The sequence below is a fragment of the Symphalangus syndactylus genome, chromosome 3 (assembly GCF_028878055.3).
Source record: "Symphalangus syndactylus isolate Jambi chromosome 3, NHGRI_mSymSyn1-v2.1_pri, whole genome shotgun sequence".
Lineage (NCBI taxonomy): Eukaryota > Metazoa > Chordata > Mammalia > Primates > Hylobatidae > Symphalangus > Symphalangus syndactylus.
Window position 1 is genome coordinate 35,525,764 of NC_072425.2, and position 18,851 is coordinate 35,544,614.

Sequence of the window (18,851 nt, forward strand, 5' to 3'; positions counted from 1 at the left end):
GGAGTTAATCAGATGAAGAGGAGCAGGAAGAGCTTTGCAAGCAGAAGGAATAGCATAGGCAGAGGCCCAGCTCATCAGAGAAAGTTTGTGGAGAAATAATAAAAAAAAAGTTAACTTAGTCTCAGGCCCTTCATCTTTATTTGCTCTTCCACCCAACACTGTCAGATTTATGTCTTCACCATTCCCTGAGCCAATTTGATTTGTAGAATTACTCCACGTATTCTTTTTTTTTTTTTTTTTGTGAGACAGAGTTTTGTTCTTTTTGCCCAGGGAGTGCAATGGCGAGATCTCAGCTCACTGCAGCCTCCGCCTCCTGGGTTCAAGTGATTCTCCTGCCTCAGCCTCCGGAGTAGCTGGGATTACCGGCGCATGCCACCGTGCCTGGCTAATTTTGTATGTTTAGTAAAGATAAGATTTCACCATGTTGGCCAGGCTGGTCTCGAACTCCTGACCTCAGGTATCCGTCTGCTTCAGCCTTCCAAAGTGCTGGGATTACAGGCGCATGCCACCATGCCTGGCTAATTTTGTATTTTTAGTACAGATGAGGTTTCATCACGTTGGCCAGCTGATCTCGAACTCCTGACCTCAGGTGACCCACCCGCTTCAGCCTCCCAAAGTGCTGGAATTACAGGCGTGAACCACTGTGCCTGGCTGCTTCGTGTATTCTTTGTAGAAGCCTAGGTCCTCCCACCTACGTGATATAGTCATGTCCTCAGTTGCACACCTTTCCAGTCTTTTTGCCTACCTCTCCACCATTGAAATCACCAGTTAAACCAGTTTCTTTACTGTTCCCTAATATCATGGTCAGATTTCAAATGCCCTCTAATTCCCTCTTCATAAATATTATACTCCGTTTTTCAAAAAAGTAAACTTGTTATTAAAACATACATATGGAAAAGTACACAAATCATAAATGTAGAGCTTGGTAAATTTTCACAAAGTGAGTACACCAGTGTCATTAGCACCCACATCACGAAATAGAATATTAAAAGCATCCCAGAAAACCCAGCTCTCCCTTCCCCTCACTACACACAAAGGTAACCATTATCCTTTCTTCTATCAGCATTGATTAGTTTTGCCTGTTTGTGAACTTTATATAAATGGAGTCATGCAGCAGATAATCAGTTGTGTCTCATGTCTTTTGCTCAACGTTAAAGCAATTGATTCACGTTTTGCATGTAATGGCAGTTCATTTCTTTCTTTTGCTGTATAGTAGTATATGGTATGACTGTACCACAGTTTATACATTCCACATTTGATAGATGGGGTCTTTTCCAGTTTAAGACTCTTATGAAGATTACTTTTTGTTGTTGTTATAAATTATTATTCTATTAGATACATATTATGGTCCAAATCTTTGAATTGTCATGACTTTAAAAAAAAATTTTTTTAACTTACAGGTTCTGAGTACATGTGCAGGTTTGTTATATAGGTAAATTGAGTGTCTTGGAGATTTGGTGTACAGATTATTTTGTCAAATGCGTCATAAGCATAGTACCCAAAAGGTAGTTTTGCAATCCTCACCCTCCTCCCACACTTCACCCTCACGTAGGCCCTGGTAGCTATTGCTCCCTTCTTTGTGTCCATATGTTCTCAAAGTTTAGCTCCCACAAGATGCTGGTACATGTCTTTTAGTGAGTGAATATACATTTTTCTGCTGGGAATGTGCCCATCACTGAAATTGTTCTGTCACAATAAATGCATATGTTGAGCTTTAGTAGATACTATTCAGCAGTTTTCCATCGTACAGTGGTTGCACTGAGTTATGCTTTCACCAGCGGTGTGTGAGAGTTCTGGTTGCTCCACGCCCTCCGTGGTTTTGCCAGTCTTGAATCGTAGGGGTTCTCTGGTGGGTGTGTAGTACTATTGCTTTGTGGGTTTAATTTGCATTTCTTTGACAGCTAATGTGGTTGAGTACCTGTTTTTGTTTTCTTCCTATTTTCTAAGGGGTTTTCTGCTACTTCCTCTCACTAGGTTAGCGGGAGCACTTCATATATTCTTGACAGATGTATATATTGCAAGTATCTCCTCCCACTCTATCAGTTGCCTTTTTGCTGCCCTAAATGGTGTCTCTCAACGAATAGAGGTCCTTAATTTTAATAGCAGTTTATCAATGAGTCTTTTCATGCTTGAAATCATACCGGGTTTAGTTCTGTAAAACCTGAGAGGTAGAACACAAATACATAAAATTGTGAAACATAAAAATTTAAAAGCCTGGGAAATATAAATTAGAAGACTCAGACCAGGGAGGTAATAAGACATGCAAATAAGCCACGTAATTCTGTGAACGTATAATTTAGCAATACATTTTGCTTAGAGCATCTTAGAAGTCAAAACTCATTTGGAAACATGATCTGCTTTGTAGTTCTCATTATCTGTGAGTCCCTCAGACAGTATCGAGAGGATGGGATCTGACAGGTATCTGCACTCACAAGTAACTGGTGATTCACGTATCAAAGCACTAACAGGTATATCTTATGTTACAGGTTATTCAGCGATAGTTATGACCTCCCGGTTACGTGCGTTGGGTGGAAGAATTAATAATATACGCACCTCAGAGTTACCCAAAGAGAAAACTCGATCAGAAGTCATCTGCAGCATCCACTTTTTAGATGGCGTGGTACAGACCTTTAAAGTTACTGTAAGTTCTCTGCTTTTTTTTTTTTTTTACTTTTCCTGAGTTAATGCTCCTAACAAATAGTTTTCATCTCTTGGCTCACAAAATGAAGAAAAAAAATTTTTTAATGAAAGCTTGAGATCTTAGATCTCGTATGTTGAGATTGCACTGGAAATACTTAAAAATGTTGCCCCCATTTCACCTCTGCCCTGAGGGTCTTCCCCCACCCTTCTGTGTGATGTGAACTGTTTGACGCTCAGATTTGGTGCTTCTGTGAAGTCCTCATCCACTTTCTGAAGGAGACTGGTTCGGGAAGTGGATGAGGTCTCCACGGAAGCACCAACATCTGGAGGCATCATGGTGCCCTATATATGCTTCATTAGAGCCCACGTCAGGTTGCATTTTTTCAAGTCGTGATTAGGGTATATGTTGCCCATGAAACTGAGCTCCTTGAAAACAGAAAAGAATTGAAAAGGTGTTGTTTCCCCTGTGCCTGGCACAAGGCTGGGCACACAGCAGGTGCTTGTTAAATGTGTGAGTGAGTGGGTTGTGAAACAATCAGCCTCACAGATGGCAGGGCTTGGGGAGGTCCTGGCTTATTCCACTTAAAGCCCGTGGCAGAGCCAGCACTAGAAATGAGGTCTCCAGTCTCCCAGGCCAGCCGCAGGAAGATTTGGGACCGTGGCTGCCTATGGTGCCCACTCACCCCAGTCACCACTGGGCCTGTGGTCTTTGCCCGTCTCTTCCATCCTCTGGCCAGTCCTAAAGGGGTCAGTACCAACCCTGAACTGGCTGCTAGGATCTGCCCCAACCTGTAAAGTTCAATGTGCAAGGAAAGGCATCAGAAGAGAAGATGGGATGAGAGAACAAGTGAAGGAACAATAAAAGGCCACAAGAATGCAAAGGGTGACAAAAACTGATCCCTGGGTCTTCCGCACATCCCATACAAGTTTGCCCACTGCCGATCCCAGGTGATCATGGACCTTGATGCAGGCAGTAGGAGAAGGCAGTTTGCGTGGAGTTTTAGCACGGTGGGTGCTGTATCTCCTTTTCAGCAGGGTTGGGGCAGTGGCCCCGTGCCTTGGCTGCAGACATCTCCCTGTCAGTGCAGAAGACTCGGGTGGACGACCAAGGTCATGGAAGTTTGGGCCCTTCGCCTGGCAGAGAGTGGGAATGGGCAGTAGAGATGGATGTTTCCCAGCCTTCTGCCCCACTCTTCCACCCACTTCCACAAGCACCCAGGGCTCCAGCTATTCCCCAGTGTCAGGGCATCATTTTTTTTGTAGGTGGGAAACATTGTTGTAACAAGTGAAAACTCCAGCAAGGAAATTCAGTTGTCTAGTTAGGTGTCTCCAAAGTCTAATTAGGGGGGCTACAACATATACCTGTGACCTGTTTCTTCAGAAGCCAGTTTGGAGGAAAACATCTTCTCATGAGGACGGTCCAAAAGAATATTCTGTGATTCTGGAAATGTTCTGTGTCTGCACTAACCCATAGGGGAGTCCCTCCAGCCACATGTGGCAATTGAACATTTGAAATATACCTGAAGAACTAATTTTTTTTTTCCTGAAACAAGATCTTTCTCTGCCACCCAGGCTGGAGTGCGGTGGTGTGATCCCGGCTCACTGCAGCCTCAACCTCCTGGGCTCAAGCAGTCCTCCCACTTCAGCCTCCCAAGCAGCTGGGACTACAGGCACACGCCACTGTGCCCATCTAATTTTTTATTTTTTGTAGAAACGAGGTCTCACTAACTTGTCCAGGCTGGTCTCAAATTCCTAAGCTCAGGTGATCCTCCCACTTCAGCCTCCTGAAGTGCTGGGATTGTAAAGCATGAGCTACCATGCCTGGCTTAAATTTTGTATTTTATCTTAATTTAAATGGAAGTAGTGTTTAGTAGTTCATAGTCCCCTCTTTGGATTGCTCAGCTTTGGTTAACATTTCTTAAAGTGTGTCAGAAGCTCCTACAATGTGTGTTAAAGATGTCAATCCCTTGTCCTGCCTGGGTATTTTGAAACTTGCTCTCTGTGGGGTGGGGCCTGAGAATCTGTATTGTAATTGCTCCCCGAGTTGTCTCGATGTGCCATGCAGTTAGAGAACCACTGATTTATGGGTCTGTTGGTAAGGTTGTAAATATTTCCCTTAAAAAGCAACTACTTTGGTTCTACAGAACCTTGTCTTGTATCTGATTTCCTTTTAACATAATCTTTCATAGAAATTTGTGATTACACAAGCTCCATGAAGGTCACAAATGTCTCTTCCAGATGCTGTACACTAATAGTTTAGTATGTGTCTGGCTTCTTTGTTAAAATGTGTGTTTGTCTGTCTTGGAGCTGTTCTTTAACCATTTATCCTCTTCCTGACAAAAACATTAATGTTTGTTAGTATGTAACTCGTGTATTCATTCAGCATATGTTTACTGAGCACTTACTATGGGCTAAGCTTTGTTCTGGGTACAAAAAATGGCAACAGTGCACAAAACAGAACAAAATCCCTGCCTTTTTGAAGCTAACATCCCAGTGGGGGAGATGGGCCATAAAAAAATACGTGCTGAGTCGGGCGGTATTAAGTACTTTGCAGAAAAACAAAGTAGAACAAGAGGGAGAGAGTGCCAGGGCAAGGTGAGGTTACCATTGTATAGACGTAACCAGAGACGTCCCCACTGACGAGATGAAAGAACCATGTGGTCGTCTGGAGGAAGCACATCCCAGGGAGAAGGAACAGCGGTGCAAAGGCCCTGAGGCTGGAGCCCACTTCCTTTGGTTGCAGAACACAGTGGAGTCTGGAGTGGAATGAGCAAGGGGGGAGGGTAGCAGAAGATAAGGGCAGAGAAATAACAGGGGTAAGGGGTGGGGGATCGCATGGAGCCTTGTAGATCATTCTGAGGGCATTGGCTTTTTTTCCTACACGAGGTGGAAAGCACTGGGGCTCTGTCCACAGTCGACGATAGGAGGGAAGGGGCTGAAAGACTGGTGTGGCAGTCCAGGGCAGAGATGATGACCACTGGACATGGTGGCTGTGTGGGGCTGACTAAGAGGAAACCAAGCCCAGAAGTACTTTGAAGGTGGAGTCAGTAGGGTTTGCTGATAGATGGGATTTGGAATGCGAAAGAACAGGAGGCCTCAAGGTGAATCCCAGATTTTTGGCCTGAGCAATGCAGCAAAATAGAGTTGCAGTTTATTGAGATGGGAAGACTGTGGGAAGAGCAGGTCTGAGGGTAGAAGTAATTAGTTCTGCTGTGGGCATGTTGTGGTGGAGAGGCCTGTCATTCATCTATGTAGCAGTGTAGGAATGGTACGAGATAGAAGAAGTCAGGAGGTTAGGGGATGTGTCCAGGCTGGGGATACAGATGTGGATGTCACCAGGATAGAGATGGGATTTCAAGCGTGAAACTGGAGGAGATCCCCTGAGAAGCAAGTAGATGGAAACTGCAAACGGTGCTTAAGGGTAGGAGAGGTGAGGAGCAGGCACTAAAGGAGTCTGAGAAGGACCAGCCAGGGAGGCGGGAGGAGGCCAAGAGCGAATGTCTGAGAATCCCAGCAGGAGGAGGAGTGATCAGCTCTGTGAAAAGGGGAGAAAGCAAGCACCTACCCCGAGTGAGCATCATATCAAGCCTTAGAACAGGCTGGGTGCAGTGGTTAATGCCTGTAATCTCAGCACTTTGGGAGGCCAAAGCAGGAGGATCCCTTGAGCCCAGGAGTTTGGGGTTCCAGTGAGCTATGATTGTACCACTGCACTCCAGCAGGGGCAGTGGAGCAAGATCCTGTCTCTAAAAAAATAAAAATAAAAGTCTTAGAGCCTGGCAAACAGTGAGCACCCAGAAATTCTTAGTTATGAACATCCTTGTTCTTATCACGTGGCTGCCACCCCAAGCTTCCAGCAGCCTGGTTCAAAGCTGAGTCCCATGGAACTTGAGAAGTTGGAGGGCGTGGTTGCAACTTGGAATATCCCTCACTTTGTGTCTTTCTATGTGTAGGAATTGTTTGCACAGTCTCATTCAGACTCTTTAGCCCAGCTCACCTTGTGACCAGGAGCAGGTGTCAGGGAAGCTGACTTGGATATCAGTCGTTCTTGTCTCAGCCCGGGGAGCGAGCCCTGGTGGTGACCTGGTGCAGCGAAGATGACCTCTTGTGGGCAGGGGCCAGGCCAGGAGGCCTTTTCTTATTATAAATGTGTTTTTTTTATTACATTTCAATTTCCTTGAGAACCGGGTGAATTATGCAGAATAGATACCTGTATATGTGAATTATGCACTTCAGAGGAGGAGATGTAGTAGGAACAAACAGACCTGAGTCAGGCAGACTGTCCCTCAGCTGATGGTGCAAGGCACGGAGCCTCTCAGTGCCTCTGCTCGTTGGCAAGGGAGATGGTGATGACTACTACACTTTGCAAAGTTGCTGCAAAGATTAGAGATCATATATAAAAAGCACATTGGCATAATGTCTGGCTCCTTGTAGATGTTCAGTAAATTGTAGTTAATAATATATATTAAATGTAATATAAAATCATATATAAATAATTCCAACAAGGGGAGCAGCTAGCTTTTTGACATCTGGTAATGTGCAATATGTGGACTGGGTCATTTCTTTCCCCACCTATTGTGATTCTCTTCTGATGGATGGTGCCCTGGGTAGAAGGAGCAGGAGGTACAAGCACTCTTGGGCAGGAAAGGGGGCATGTTCAGGAAATGGGCGTGTCTCATGTTCCCACACTTCAGACCGAATAATCTGAGGCTGCCCCAAAGAAGTCTGCAGGAGGGGCCTGACAGTTATCTAATTCTCCCAATGCTGGTCACTGTGACCTGTTTTCAAGTACATTATTTGCTCTCAGGCACTCAAAAAAAGGATCTACCTTTGCCTGTTCTATACATGGTCTATTTCTGACTCATATTGTCCTTTAGTTAAATGGTTTGTTTCAAAGGATTCCTGCAAAGTCTGCCTGTTAAAGTAGAATTTGCAGTTTTCCAAACACTCCATGCTGTTTGCCATCCCTGGGCCTTTGTGCCGGGCCATCTGATCCAAAGGCCTGTTTTTAGCTCGTGCGCCTGGAGGGGAGGGGTGATGCTTGGCCCTGTTCTCCTCCCAAACCCAGATCAGGGGGTTGCTTCCTCTACGGCCCCAGTCGAGATGACCATTTGTGTGGTCCCCTTGGGTGTCCACTGTGCCTCGACTGTTTCACAGCCCTCGACAGCCTTTGACACTCTGTTACAGCCACTGCCTCCATGGCTGAGGCAGGAAAAGGGAGCTTCTTATGGCCGTGTCCCCATTCCCACACCGTGCCTGCCCCATAAACATGGAGCGGGGAAAGCAATGGAGTCCTGCTCTGAAAAGGCATGTGGTTGAACATGCCCCTCAGCTTCTCACTTCAGATGATGGGAAGGGGAAGCAGGGAGGCAGATAATCCCACAGGGTGGCACAGGCCACATCACTCTGAGGGCATTTTGAATGGCATTTGAGTATTTTTAGCTGTCTTGCTTTAGGCTGTTAGCTGAGAGCTTTCCTTTCCTGGACATACACTTCGGTGGCTTCTCCAGGAGTAGGAGCCACAGGTGTGTCCTGAGGAGCCAACAGAAACCGCCCTGGGGTTAGCATTTCATTGTGGATAATCCACTGGAGGCCACAGGGAGTTAACTGATTATGAGAGCTGAGTTTTCCCATTTAGACATTATCACTTGGGAATTGCAGCTAAGGGGGAAGGAAGAAATCTTAGACAATTAAATTAAATTCGTATTGTCTTAAATTGTGTTGGTGTCGTTTTTCTTAGCCCTACTTCCCATATGTGCTATGTGGCTTCTTAAAATTTATTAAAGCTTTTCTTGTGGTGGGAAGTGTGTGTGCATAGCATTTCTGAATATTTTAACTCTTTTTTGCCTACAGTAAAGATATTTTTACCGCCAGTTAATTTAAGACTTTTCCCACTTGATAATTTCTTTTGCTCTAGAAACAAGACACTGGCCAGGTTCTTCTGGATATGGCGTACAACCACCTGGGTGTGACTGAAAAGGAATATTTTGGTTTACAGCATGATGATGACTCCGTGGACTCTCCTGTAAGTGCCATTTTTTAAAAATGTGCTGAACTTCTGCACGGTTTGCTTTTATATTTTATGTTTTCTTGTCCAACAGAGATGGCTGGAAGCAAGCAAACCCATCAGGAAACAGTTAAAAGGTTGGTGTGATCTTTTCATTTCAGTCAAACATTAGGTGTTAGTGTATCACAGCCTGTTTCTCCCCTCCAATCATCAGTGCCTGTGACATCTGGTACCTGGAGTTCCGGGTGTCCAGGAGTCATGAGTGAGCCGACTTCTCCCTGTCTGACTTCTGAGTCAGCAGAGATGCTTCCAGATCAGCCCTCTAGGATCTGCCCCAGCTGTGGGAAAGAAGGCGAAAGGTGAGAGTAGGCAGCTCAGAGCGAGGGAACCCACATTTCTGTATACAAGGAAGGAAAAGGAAGGAGGATGGCCTTTCTTAGCCCGATGTGAGAACCAGAGTGGAAGAGACAGACAGAGAGATAGACAAACACAAACACCTCATACTTTCCAACAGCATAGTTGCATTCATGGAAAACCAAGCCATAAGTAGATAATGTCACCAATATAAAAGATTAAGTCTTCCAAACTACCACTTATCTCTCAGGAGTGGATCCCAGTGCTGCAGTTAACTCCTAGTTGGGTGGCCAGTCAGGCCACACCATAGTCCACCCTCTGCCCTGATCTGCTCTCAGCCTGATGTTCCAACATTGCCAGCATTGTTCCCTTTTATGCCACTCATGCCCCAGACAAATCTGGGTGATATGCAGGGCCTCCCAATGCCTCCCCTCAGTCTGTTCCATCTGCTGGGAATGCTTTTCCCTCCCACTTCCCTCTCTCGAAATCCTGCCTTTCTTCAAGACTGCTCAGATCTCATTTCCTCTCCTAGAAACTGTGGGTGGCTCCCTCGACATTCTCTTAGATTTACCATTGCCCGTGTTGGGGTTCTGAATGCTCTTGTCCTCATCTGTGTTAATTGCCTTTAGTTCCCTCTCAGAACTGCAAGTTCCTTGAGGTTAGGACCCTTGTTATATTTCTCTCTGCATCCCCAAGGTGCCCAACACACACAAAAAAGTGGCCAGTGCATGGCGGAGTGGAGAAGGGCAAGTGGATTTGCGCACGCAGGTGTGCATACACAGGATGCCCCCCAACACAGACACACACACCTGCCTCAGCACCCAGGCAGGAAGGAGTAGACACAGTGGCCTTCGCTCCCATCTCACTGCTGCCCCCACAGGGAGCCAGATTCTCAAAGTTCTTCCCTCCCATGAGCAGCGACCTCTGTGTTCAGAAGTACCTGTGGGAGCCTCAGGGCCACTTGCAGACAAATACCTGCCTCATCCAAGTCCCCAGGAATGAGTCCACACAAGGCATGAATAGGTGTTGTCATTCATTCTCTCATTAACTCCTGCTTTCAGTGAACATATCCTGAGCTCAGACTGGCAAGGTGCTGGGCTATGCCCTGGGAATCCAGTCCAGATCAAATTTGGACTCTCCCCTCAAGGAGCCCACAGCCAAGTGTGCAGACAACCCAGAGGGTTCGACATTCTATGACAGTAGTAAGCACACGATAGAGAACAGCCAGAAAGACAAAGAGGCTATGCCTGCAGCGCAGAGATGAAAAGTTTTAGAAGAGGGGGAGGAGAGGTGAAGAAGCATCCCAAGGCAGCAGGAGGACATTGTTCTCCCCTGATGTGCAGATTGTCATAGCACCATCCGCTGGTACCTAGACATGTGGACAGGTGTACTCAAGGGCACACCCCCATTAGGGATTCTTTGAACACACGCTACAGATGAAGAAAGAAAGCACTAAAGAGCAGAGAGGGTAGAGGTCAGGATGAACTAAGGTAGAGGAGGAGATCTAGCAGACTAGTGAGAAGGATTTGAGTTGCAGAGAGCAAGAAAGTGCTCAGTGCCTAGATAGGGCTGGCGGATATTTACTGAGCGATGATGGTGAAATTGACATGAAGAAGATCTCGGGATCTTAGCAGCACAATCTGATCTTCCCCTGTTGCTGTCTCTATGAGAAGAAATGGACTAATTTTATCCATACAAGCAAATTGACTCTAGATGTTGATGCATAAAGCCGTATTTGAATATGTTCATTGTGTGATTTACTAGTATACTAACTTAATATACTTTGCATTAAAAGCATGAGATATTTTCTAGTTTAAAAATGATTTTGAAATGTGGTATAGCAGAATCAAAGATCTCAGTACTCTAATTCTGGTTTTGTCACCAGCTGTGTGACCTAAGGCAAGTCACCTCTTATTGGCTTATCTGTAAAATGGGGCTACCAGTAGCAGCCTAGCCCACTCATAGTCATGGTGGTGTTGAAATGCAGGAATGTACATGAAAATGCTTGAAACGTATAAATGGCTACACAAACGCAGGCTATTATTTCTTTGTAAATTTTGCATAATAATGCTGATTTAAGGATTTTTAAAGTTCCTAATACAGATAACGGAGTACAATGTTTAAACACAGCCCTAAGATAAACGTGTGATAGGAAGTAGATGATAACTCAGTCTGTGCTGATGTTGCATAAATATTTTACTTTTTGAAGACGTGGAGATTTCTGAAACAATCGACTAACTTATATACTCCATGTTTGAAATTAGCCCTTTTATAATGGAAAAAGCTATGGTTGAGTGAAAAAATGCATCACTTATGGAAGAGAAGCAACTTACATACATTGACTTTGTCAAAGGGAAAATTTAATTTGTTTTTGAAAAATGTTGTAGGAGGTTTCCCCTGTACCCTGCATTTTCGAGTAAGATTTTTTATACCTGATCCCAACACACTGCAGCAAGAACAAACCAGGTAACAACATTTTTTTAAAGTTTTCTGTTTAGTATATAAAAATGAGTAACCACTAAAAATGTACTCTTCATTTTATTATTATGGCCAAATAACTTCATTTGGGTGTAACTGCACCAACAGTGATGATCCAAGTAAAAATCTGGGGTGCACGTACTGACATTTCAATCAGCTAATGAGTTTTCAGTCTTGGGCCTGCTTCTCTTATCTCCTGATTTGGTGCCATTCCCAGCATACTCCCATCTGCCACCTCCTACCTCTCCCACCTCCTTCCACCTCCCTGGCCTCTCCTGCCTGCTGAACACACTGTGCTCAAAGGACAAAAAGTCATTTTCTACCAATGTAGGCAGGATGTAGAAGACAAATTTGTAAAATAGTCATCCACAGGTCAAATAGCATGATGTCTCTGAAGAGCTAAAATCAAGGCTCTTGAAGATAACAAGACATCTCTTGTTATAAGAATTTTCTTTCTTTTTTGTTTTGAGACGGAGTCGCTCTCTTCACCCTGGCTGGAGCGCAGAGGTGCGAGCTTGGCTCACTGCAACCTCCGCCTCCCAGGTTCAAGCGATCCTCCCACCTCAGCCTCCAGAGTAGCTAGGATTACAGGCAGGTACCACCATGCCTGGCTAATTTTTTTTTTTTTTTTTTTTTTGTATGTTTAGCGGAGATGGGGTTTCACCATGTTGGCCAGGCTGGTCTCAAACTCCTGACCTCAAGTGATCTGCCTGCCTCAGCCTCCCAAAGTGCTGGGATTATAGGCATGAGTCACCAGGCCAGCTTTGTTAAAAGAATTTTCTATCAGATCCCCAGTTTGCAAGAGTTAGAAAGGAGAGCAGGCTGGATTCAGCTTGTCTTCTCAGTGAATCAGCAAGTACAGGAAATATGTGAACCAGATAAGGGAAAAAGGGCTGTGATAGGAGTTGTTTACCCCTCAGGGCTTGGAGTCTCTCCCAACCCTGGGATGGTACTTGGGTTTTTCTGGGTGTGAGGGACAGAGTATTTGGAATGGAGGAGGAGAGTGTAGCACAAGAAAGTTGTTGCTGTTTTAACACAGACTGCACAAACAAACTTTCCCTCCCCTGTGGCAACGTTAAGCCCTTTTATTATTGATCCATTTATTTTTCTTAGGGAGGGAAGCTATTTCACCAGAAAAAAAGCAATAGATGCTTAGTATTGAATCCTGTTCTACATTCATCGTGGCCAAAAGACATAATCAAGGAGGCAGCATTAACTCAGACATAGAGTGTTGTCTTGTTTATTTTTTTAGTAGTAATTACATCACATTTTAACTTGTAATATGTTGAAAGGCCAAATATCTGTTACTGTATTTTGCCTTCTTTGTGCACCTCCTCCCTCTACTATAGCAGACATTGGGAATTTGACTGTATTTTTTATTACATTTTAAGCCAATGTCCAAGGTGTCTGGTATGACACATCAGGTGACCACACAGAAGCATGCCCTGTCCTCTGAGTTTTCCCCACTGTCCTCTGAGTTTTCCCCATACCAGCTGTTTATGCTGGTAGAGTGGGGATAGGATAGAAACACTCAGCCCAGCAGGTTACTTCATAAGCTGATGGACACAGAGCTTGTGATGAAATCTATAAGAATATATTTGAAATGACCCTACCAAGGTTTCCTCAGGCCAGTACTAAATAACACGCTCTGGGCCAGGCATGGTGGCTCATACTTGTGAGCTTCCCAGCACTTCAGGAACCCAAGGCGGGAGGGTCACTTGAGGCCAGGAGTTTGAAACCAGCCTGGGCCACATAGCAAGACCCTGCCTCTACAAAAATAAAAAAGTAGTCAGGTGTGGTGGTGCATGTGTCAGCATCTCAGGAGGCTAACTAGAAGGATCACTTGAGCCCAGAAGTTCAAGGCTGCAGTGAGCCATGATCAAGCCATGTACTCCAGCCTAAGTGATCGACTGAGACCCTGTTGCAGGAAAAAAAAAAAAGGCTCTGTTGAAGGGATGTGTTAAAAACACCATAATATGTGTGTGTTTACATGTATATGTATCTTTTATATATATTATATATAATGTGTGTGATCGTATGTACATGTGTACGTGTGTGGGGTTCTAACCAGTGGGTTTTTTAAAAATTTCACAACTCCACAGTAAAAATATATTTTGTTTCAGAATACAGTACACATATATAAATTAGTGAAGCAAACGTTTTATAAAACTATAGTAAGTACCAAGTACTCTGAAGTATTCTATTCTGTTTTATTTCCTTTTTTTTTTTTTTTTTGAGACGGAGCTCACTCTGTCACCCAGGCTGGAGTGCAGTGGCGCGCTGTCAGCTCACTATAACCTCTGCCTCCCGGGTTCAAGCGATTCTCCTGCCTCAGCCTCCCGAGTAGCTAGGACTACAGGCACGCGCCATCAAGCACAGCTAATTTTTGTATTTTTAGTAGAGATGGGGTTTCACCATGTTGGCCAGGATGGTCTCCATCTCTTGACCTTGTGACCCACCCGCCTCGGCCTCTCACAGGCATGAGCCTCTGTGCCCGGCCTTCCTTTTTTTAAAAACATGCCAACTGTGACCCATTAAATTGATTGTACGACCAACTGGGAGGTTCCAACCCCAAGTCTGGACTGCACTGCCTAAACTAGTGATTGTCACCTGTCTCCTGCCTCCCTGCAGCACTAGAGCCCCAGGTTTGCGGCATCCACTGGGCATATTAGAGCCCTCCAGTGGCCGAACTTGAGGGAGAGGATTCCTACAGCCAGTGCAACCCAGGAGTTTGTCTCCAGGGCCCATCCTGGCCATTGGCCATCCACTTCCATACGCTGTGGAAGAGAAGCCCACTTCTCTGGGAGCTGACACAATCTTCCTGCTGAGCCTTCCTATCATTTGAGGTACATCGGTGGAAATGTAGGGCATTCGTGATGCAGAGAAGCCTTGGGCACAAATGAAGGCTGCCTTCAGGTGTCCGAAGAGTAGTCATGGGAAAAGGGGAACTAGATGTGCAGGGTCACAGAATTGTGGCCAGTGGGTGGAGGCTAAAGGGAGGCAGATTTTAGCGCAGAATGAGCAATAAACAGTGTGTGTGTGTCTCTTCTAAAATTCACTGGTTGACAACTGACACCCCACCCCCACCTTCCATCTTAAGAAGGGTGGTATCCCATTGTGGAGTTGAATGTAACTATGACCTTCTGGGATTTGGGCACCAGATTTATCTTACTGCAACAGGAACCATGGTGGGAGCCAGCCACCCCCATAACTCTTATAGAGCTGGCGGGCCACCAGGACTGCCAGATATATATTTATTTATTTTTGAAACAGGGTCTTGCTATGTTGCCCAGACTGGCCTCAAACTCCTGGACTCAAAGGATCCTCCCTCAGCCTCCTGAGTAGCTGGGATTATAGGCATATACCACCATGCCCAGCTGCCAGATCATCTTATCTTGGACCAGGCTTCTACCATTAATTCACATGCTTTAAAAAAATTTTAAAAATGAAAAAAAAACTTAAAAGATTTCACCTATATTCTTGGAACACAGTTATCTTACCCCAGCTTTGTAGTTCCTGTTTAAGGAAATTCCCTGTGAAGGAAATTTTAGCTCTCAAGAGTCAAAGAAGGTGTATAGAGGTGGTATCTGTTAGTTTTTGTTTGTTTGTTAAGGATCTAGGCAGAGAGGTCATTACATTTTTCTGAAGTTGAGGTCACAGGTGGGGTACCCACAAGAGAGGTCATTACATTTCTGAAGTTAGGCATCCCAAGCATCTCTTCTAAAGAACTATCCTGTATTCTAATTGTTAAATAAATATCTTCTTCATTGTGAGCCTCCACAACTGCTGTTTCTGATAAATTTAGATCATTCTTTGCAGAATTTTATATACTGGCAATCTCAAAACTAGGCTCCTTCAAGATTCCTAGGAAGTCTCCCAAGCTTGGGTTGAGTTCCACTATTCTAGTTTCTTTGTGTATGATGCCATGGGGTTGACTCAGAAACTTTGCTCAATGTATGACAAGGCAGCATTTGGTGAGTGGTGATCTCCACATTTATCTTCTCATTTATATCCCTAGGAAGACATACTGATTAGCTGAGCTTGTCAGTGAAAGCCCGGATTCACCTTTGGGTTATCTATAACTCTCCTTTCTCTTTTTTCTCTCAGTAGCATTGTAGGAGGAGAGAACACTTAATTCTGGTTGAATGTCAGCTTGGATAAACATAGAAACAAACTAGAAAGAACTGGTGATGTTCTCCTAGGTGGAAAAGATGGAGGTTCCAATACCAAATAAGTGTGAATCAGCAAATGTATGTTATACTGTCTCTCAAGGCCAGGTGTTCAATACAGTGTAGGTAGTTAATTATAATCAAAGTAATAATATTAGAGTTACAACATGGATCCTAAGCTTTTTAGCCATTAAAGATATATGAAATTTGTAGCATAGTGAGTTTTTTTTATAACATGGTCATCCGGGTTAAAATAAGACACAATTGACCTCACATATCCTATCTGAGCTCCGATTTTGTCATCTGTAAAAATGGAGATAGTGGTACCTACCTTACAGAGTTATGAGGCTGAGATAAGAGGGAAAGTTACAAAGTGGTACCACGTACACAGCCCGGAACTGTGCAAATAGGAGGTTGTAATACTGTTTGAAGCATTCCCATCTCAAAAAGCCAGTTCCTTGACCTTTATAAATTTGAAGGAATAATGAAACTGATTTGTTTCAATTGTCAAAATTATTTCTCTCCTGCCCCTGTGCACTTCTGCCCTGTCTGTATTAGATTTCAAGAGGTTTCCCTTTTGTCATCTTGGCCAGACACTGGAATGTCTATCCCGTTTGAATCTGGGTTTAAAAAAGCATGGGAGCTGGTGGCCAAGTGTCACATGTATGCCGCATCCCTAAATAGAAGTCTCCCCAGGGCGCTTCCTGACCTGCGCAATGCTGCCGACGGCCTCCTTTCCCCACTCCCCAGGCAGAGGAGCAAAGTCACAGGCCGAGGGGCCTGCCACGACTTGCCCACAAAACAGGTCTGGAGTTTGGAAGTTACATTTGCTGGTTGCCCAGAGATGAGTGCAGAATTCAGCTTGGAGGTCCTGGAAACTTCTAGTTTACTGATGTTTATGCTTTTGCTCATGCACCCACAGTTCCTGGGACACAGGAGAATGCTCACCTGGGGGTTTGTACCCCAGCCAAGGAGGTGTCTTCACAGACTCCCCTCATTTTAGCAACTTCATGCAGATGGAGCTTGGGTGGATGAATCCCGGCACAGTGTTCAGAACAGTGGCCCTGCCGGTGTATGGGCGCCGCTTGTGCAGAGCACCTGTGGGTTCTGGTCCTCAAGGGCAGGGGCGCTCACTGACAGCGGAACCCACAGCACCAGCCCATCTTTGGTGGACTGTTTCCACCCCATTCATCCCTGCTCAGCTCTTCATAGGACAGCCTGCGCTGGCAGAAAATTGCCCCCGCCAGTCAAGACGTAGGGCATCAACATGAGCCATCAGTAACGACAGGGCAGCTTTGCAGAGCGTAAGGTAGCACCTGATACCTTGGGCCAAAACCGTATTTTTATGTATCTTTCACATGTACAGCTCTTGTCTTTGACTCATCAAACTTTCTTTTTTTTTTGCTTATTTCAGTTTGAGTATGAATTAATGAAAACAATTGTTTCATAGGCACTTGTATTTCTTACAACTGAAGATGGATATTTGTGAAGGAAGGTAATGAGAATTTTACATTTTTCTTTTCCTGTTAGACTAGCAAAATTCCTGGTTTTAATCCAGTGGGTGTTTATTTCTGGTAACAATATCAAATCTAAACAGAGTGGATGTGGAAAGCATCCTGTACAGCATGAGGCTTTGGACATCTGTTTTTATTATACCTCAGTCTTGGCTGAGAGAGGCTAAGGATTGATAACTTTGTTTCATGTTATTTCGGTTTTATTACAAAGGATGCAGCTATCTTTCTGTTAAAGACCTGAGAAATTTAAAGGGAGGAGGGGACCCAGAACGTACAATGAGCTTCATTCAGGAAGGCAGATCAGGCCTAATTTAGGTCCACTTCTGAGCCCCTTAGTACCCACGGATGACTCATTTTCTCTCTGGGAGGCTTTTTGCTCATCTGCCTGTGATTCCGTGCTTCTTGTGTTACCAAGACCGTCTCAGTAGCTAGAAGGGAGAGGAAATTCCGAGCCAGTGGTCCCTGAGCTGCCTCCTTTTCTTGACTTAGGGAAGAAATTGCAGCAGGTAAACTGGTGGGAAGAGCACAGCTTATTCCCAGTCTCTTCACCGCACCCCCAACCCCTGTGAGTTTAGCCCTGGGGAGGAGGGTCTTCAGAGGCTACCAGCGTGCTGTACCGTGAGGGAGTTGGAGTCTCACTGGGGAAATGAGACAGTATCCCATGAAGCAATTAGGAAACAATTAGAACCAATATGGGCAGTAGAGACAACAGTTGTCATAAGATTTGAGGAGCTCCTGCTGGTGTGAGCTAGAAAAGTCTTTGTAGATTGCTGGGATGAGCCAGAACTGGGTTGGGTAGAGAAGTGAGGAGGTGGATTTCCCTGGGCAGTGAGAAGACACCCCACCCCCGACAGTCCCACTTGGAAACCACATGCTGAGAGCTTACAGGAGAATAAAGAGGGCTGTTCGTGTCCTACGTAGGCGGGCATCTTACATCCAGCAGGCAGAAGAGAACTGTTGAAGGTTTTTAAGCAGGAAGGATGTGGCAAGAGCCATATCCACAAAGATAGTAACATTGTGCACAAGGGAAGACTGGAAGAGGCCAGGGGCGGGTCAGTCTGGATAGAAGGGAATGGATAGCCTTCACGGAAAATATTGTAGCATCCAGGCCAGAGACCTGGGGGCATGGCAGTGAAGTTTGTGGGGAGAGGAGGTGGAAAGTTAGAAGCAAGAGACACTTTGAGGAAAGGATTTCCAGAGCTGTTGACTGTTGAGCACTCATAGAATTATAGAATTCTCATCACTTAGTTCATCCTGCCGTTCAAGGTAGGAATGAGTCACTTCCCCAGCACAGTCTACAGGTCTTCAGGCGTCTGCTTGATCACCCCCAGTGAGGGGGAGCTCAGCATTTCATGAGGCAGCATTTTTACATTTTAGGGTAACTCAAGGTTGAAATTACCGACCCCTCTCCTGGGTCCAGGCTGTGCTTAGCAGCTGCAGAAAACCATTCTGTCCTTCTCTTCTGCACACTTAGTCTTTTCCACAGATAGTTTGCAGTCACCTTTTTATGAGACAGGCACCGAACTACGCTGGTCAAATAAGGCCAGGGCCTTGCCTCCTCAGGAACTTTTAGTCTAATTCTCCAAATAATGGGTTGTCTTCAGTTTTTCTTCTCCAAACAAAATGCCCCTTGTTATTTCCACATGAGTCAGGGCAAATCTGTTGCAGCCACATCTTGGCTTAGATCTGTGG

The 18,851-nt window shown here is 45.0% G+C and overlaps 1 protein-coding gene across 5 annotated transcripts in view; it reads left to right on the forward strand.

Moving 5' to 3' along the window:
* PTPN3 (protein tyrosine phosphatase non-receptor type 3) overlaps positions 1-18,851 on the forward strand; it is a 120,898-nt gene that overhangs the window by 30,651 nt on the left and 71,396 nt on the right. For 2 of the 5 annotated variants that reach the window (XM_055271549.2, XM_055271550.2), the window contains exons 2-6: positions 2,487-2,641; positions 8,555-8,662; positions 8,739-8,781; positions 11,386-11,464; positions 17,096-17,140. In XM_055271549.2, coding sequence (XP_055127524.1) covers positions 2,504-2,641; positions 8,555-8,662; positions 8,739-8,781; positions 11,386-11,464; positions 17,096-17,140 — 413 coding nt within the window. In that variant the 5' untranslated portion in view covers positions 2,487-2,503. Of the gene's footprint in view, positions 1-2,486; positions 2,642-8,554; positions 8,663-8,738; positions 8,782-11,385; positions 11,465-14,251; positions 14,323-17,095; positions 17,141-18,851 lie in introns of those variants that run through there. The other 3 variants (XM_063636141.1, XM_055271551.2, XM_063636142.1) reach the window with 3 other exon arrangements.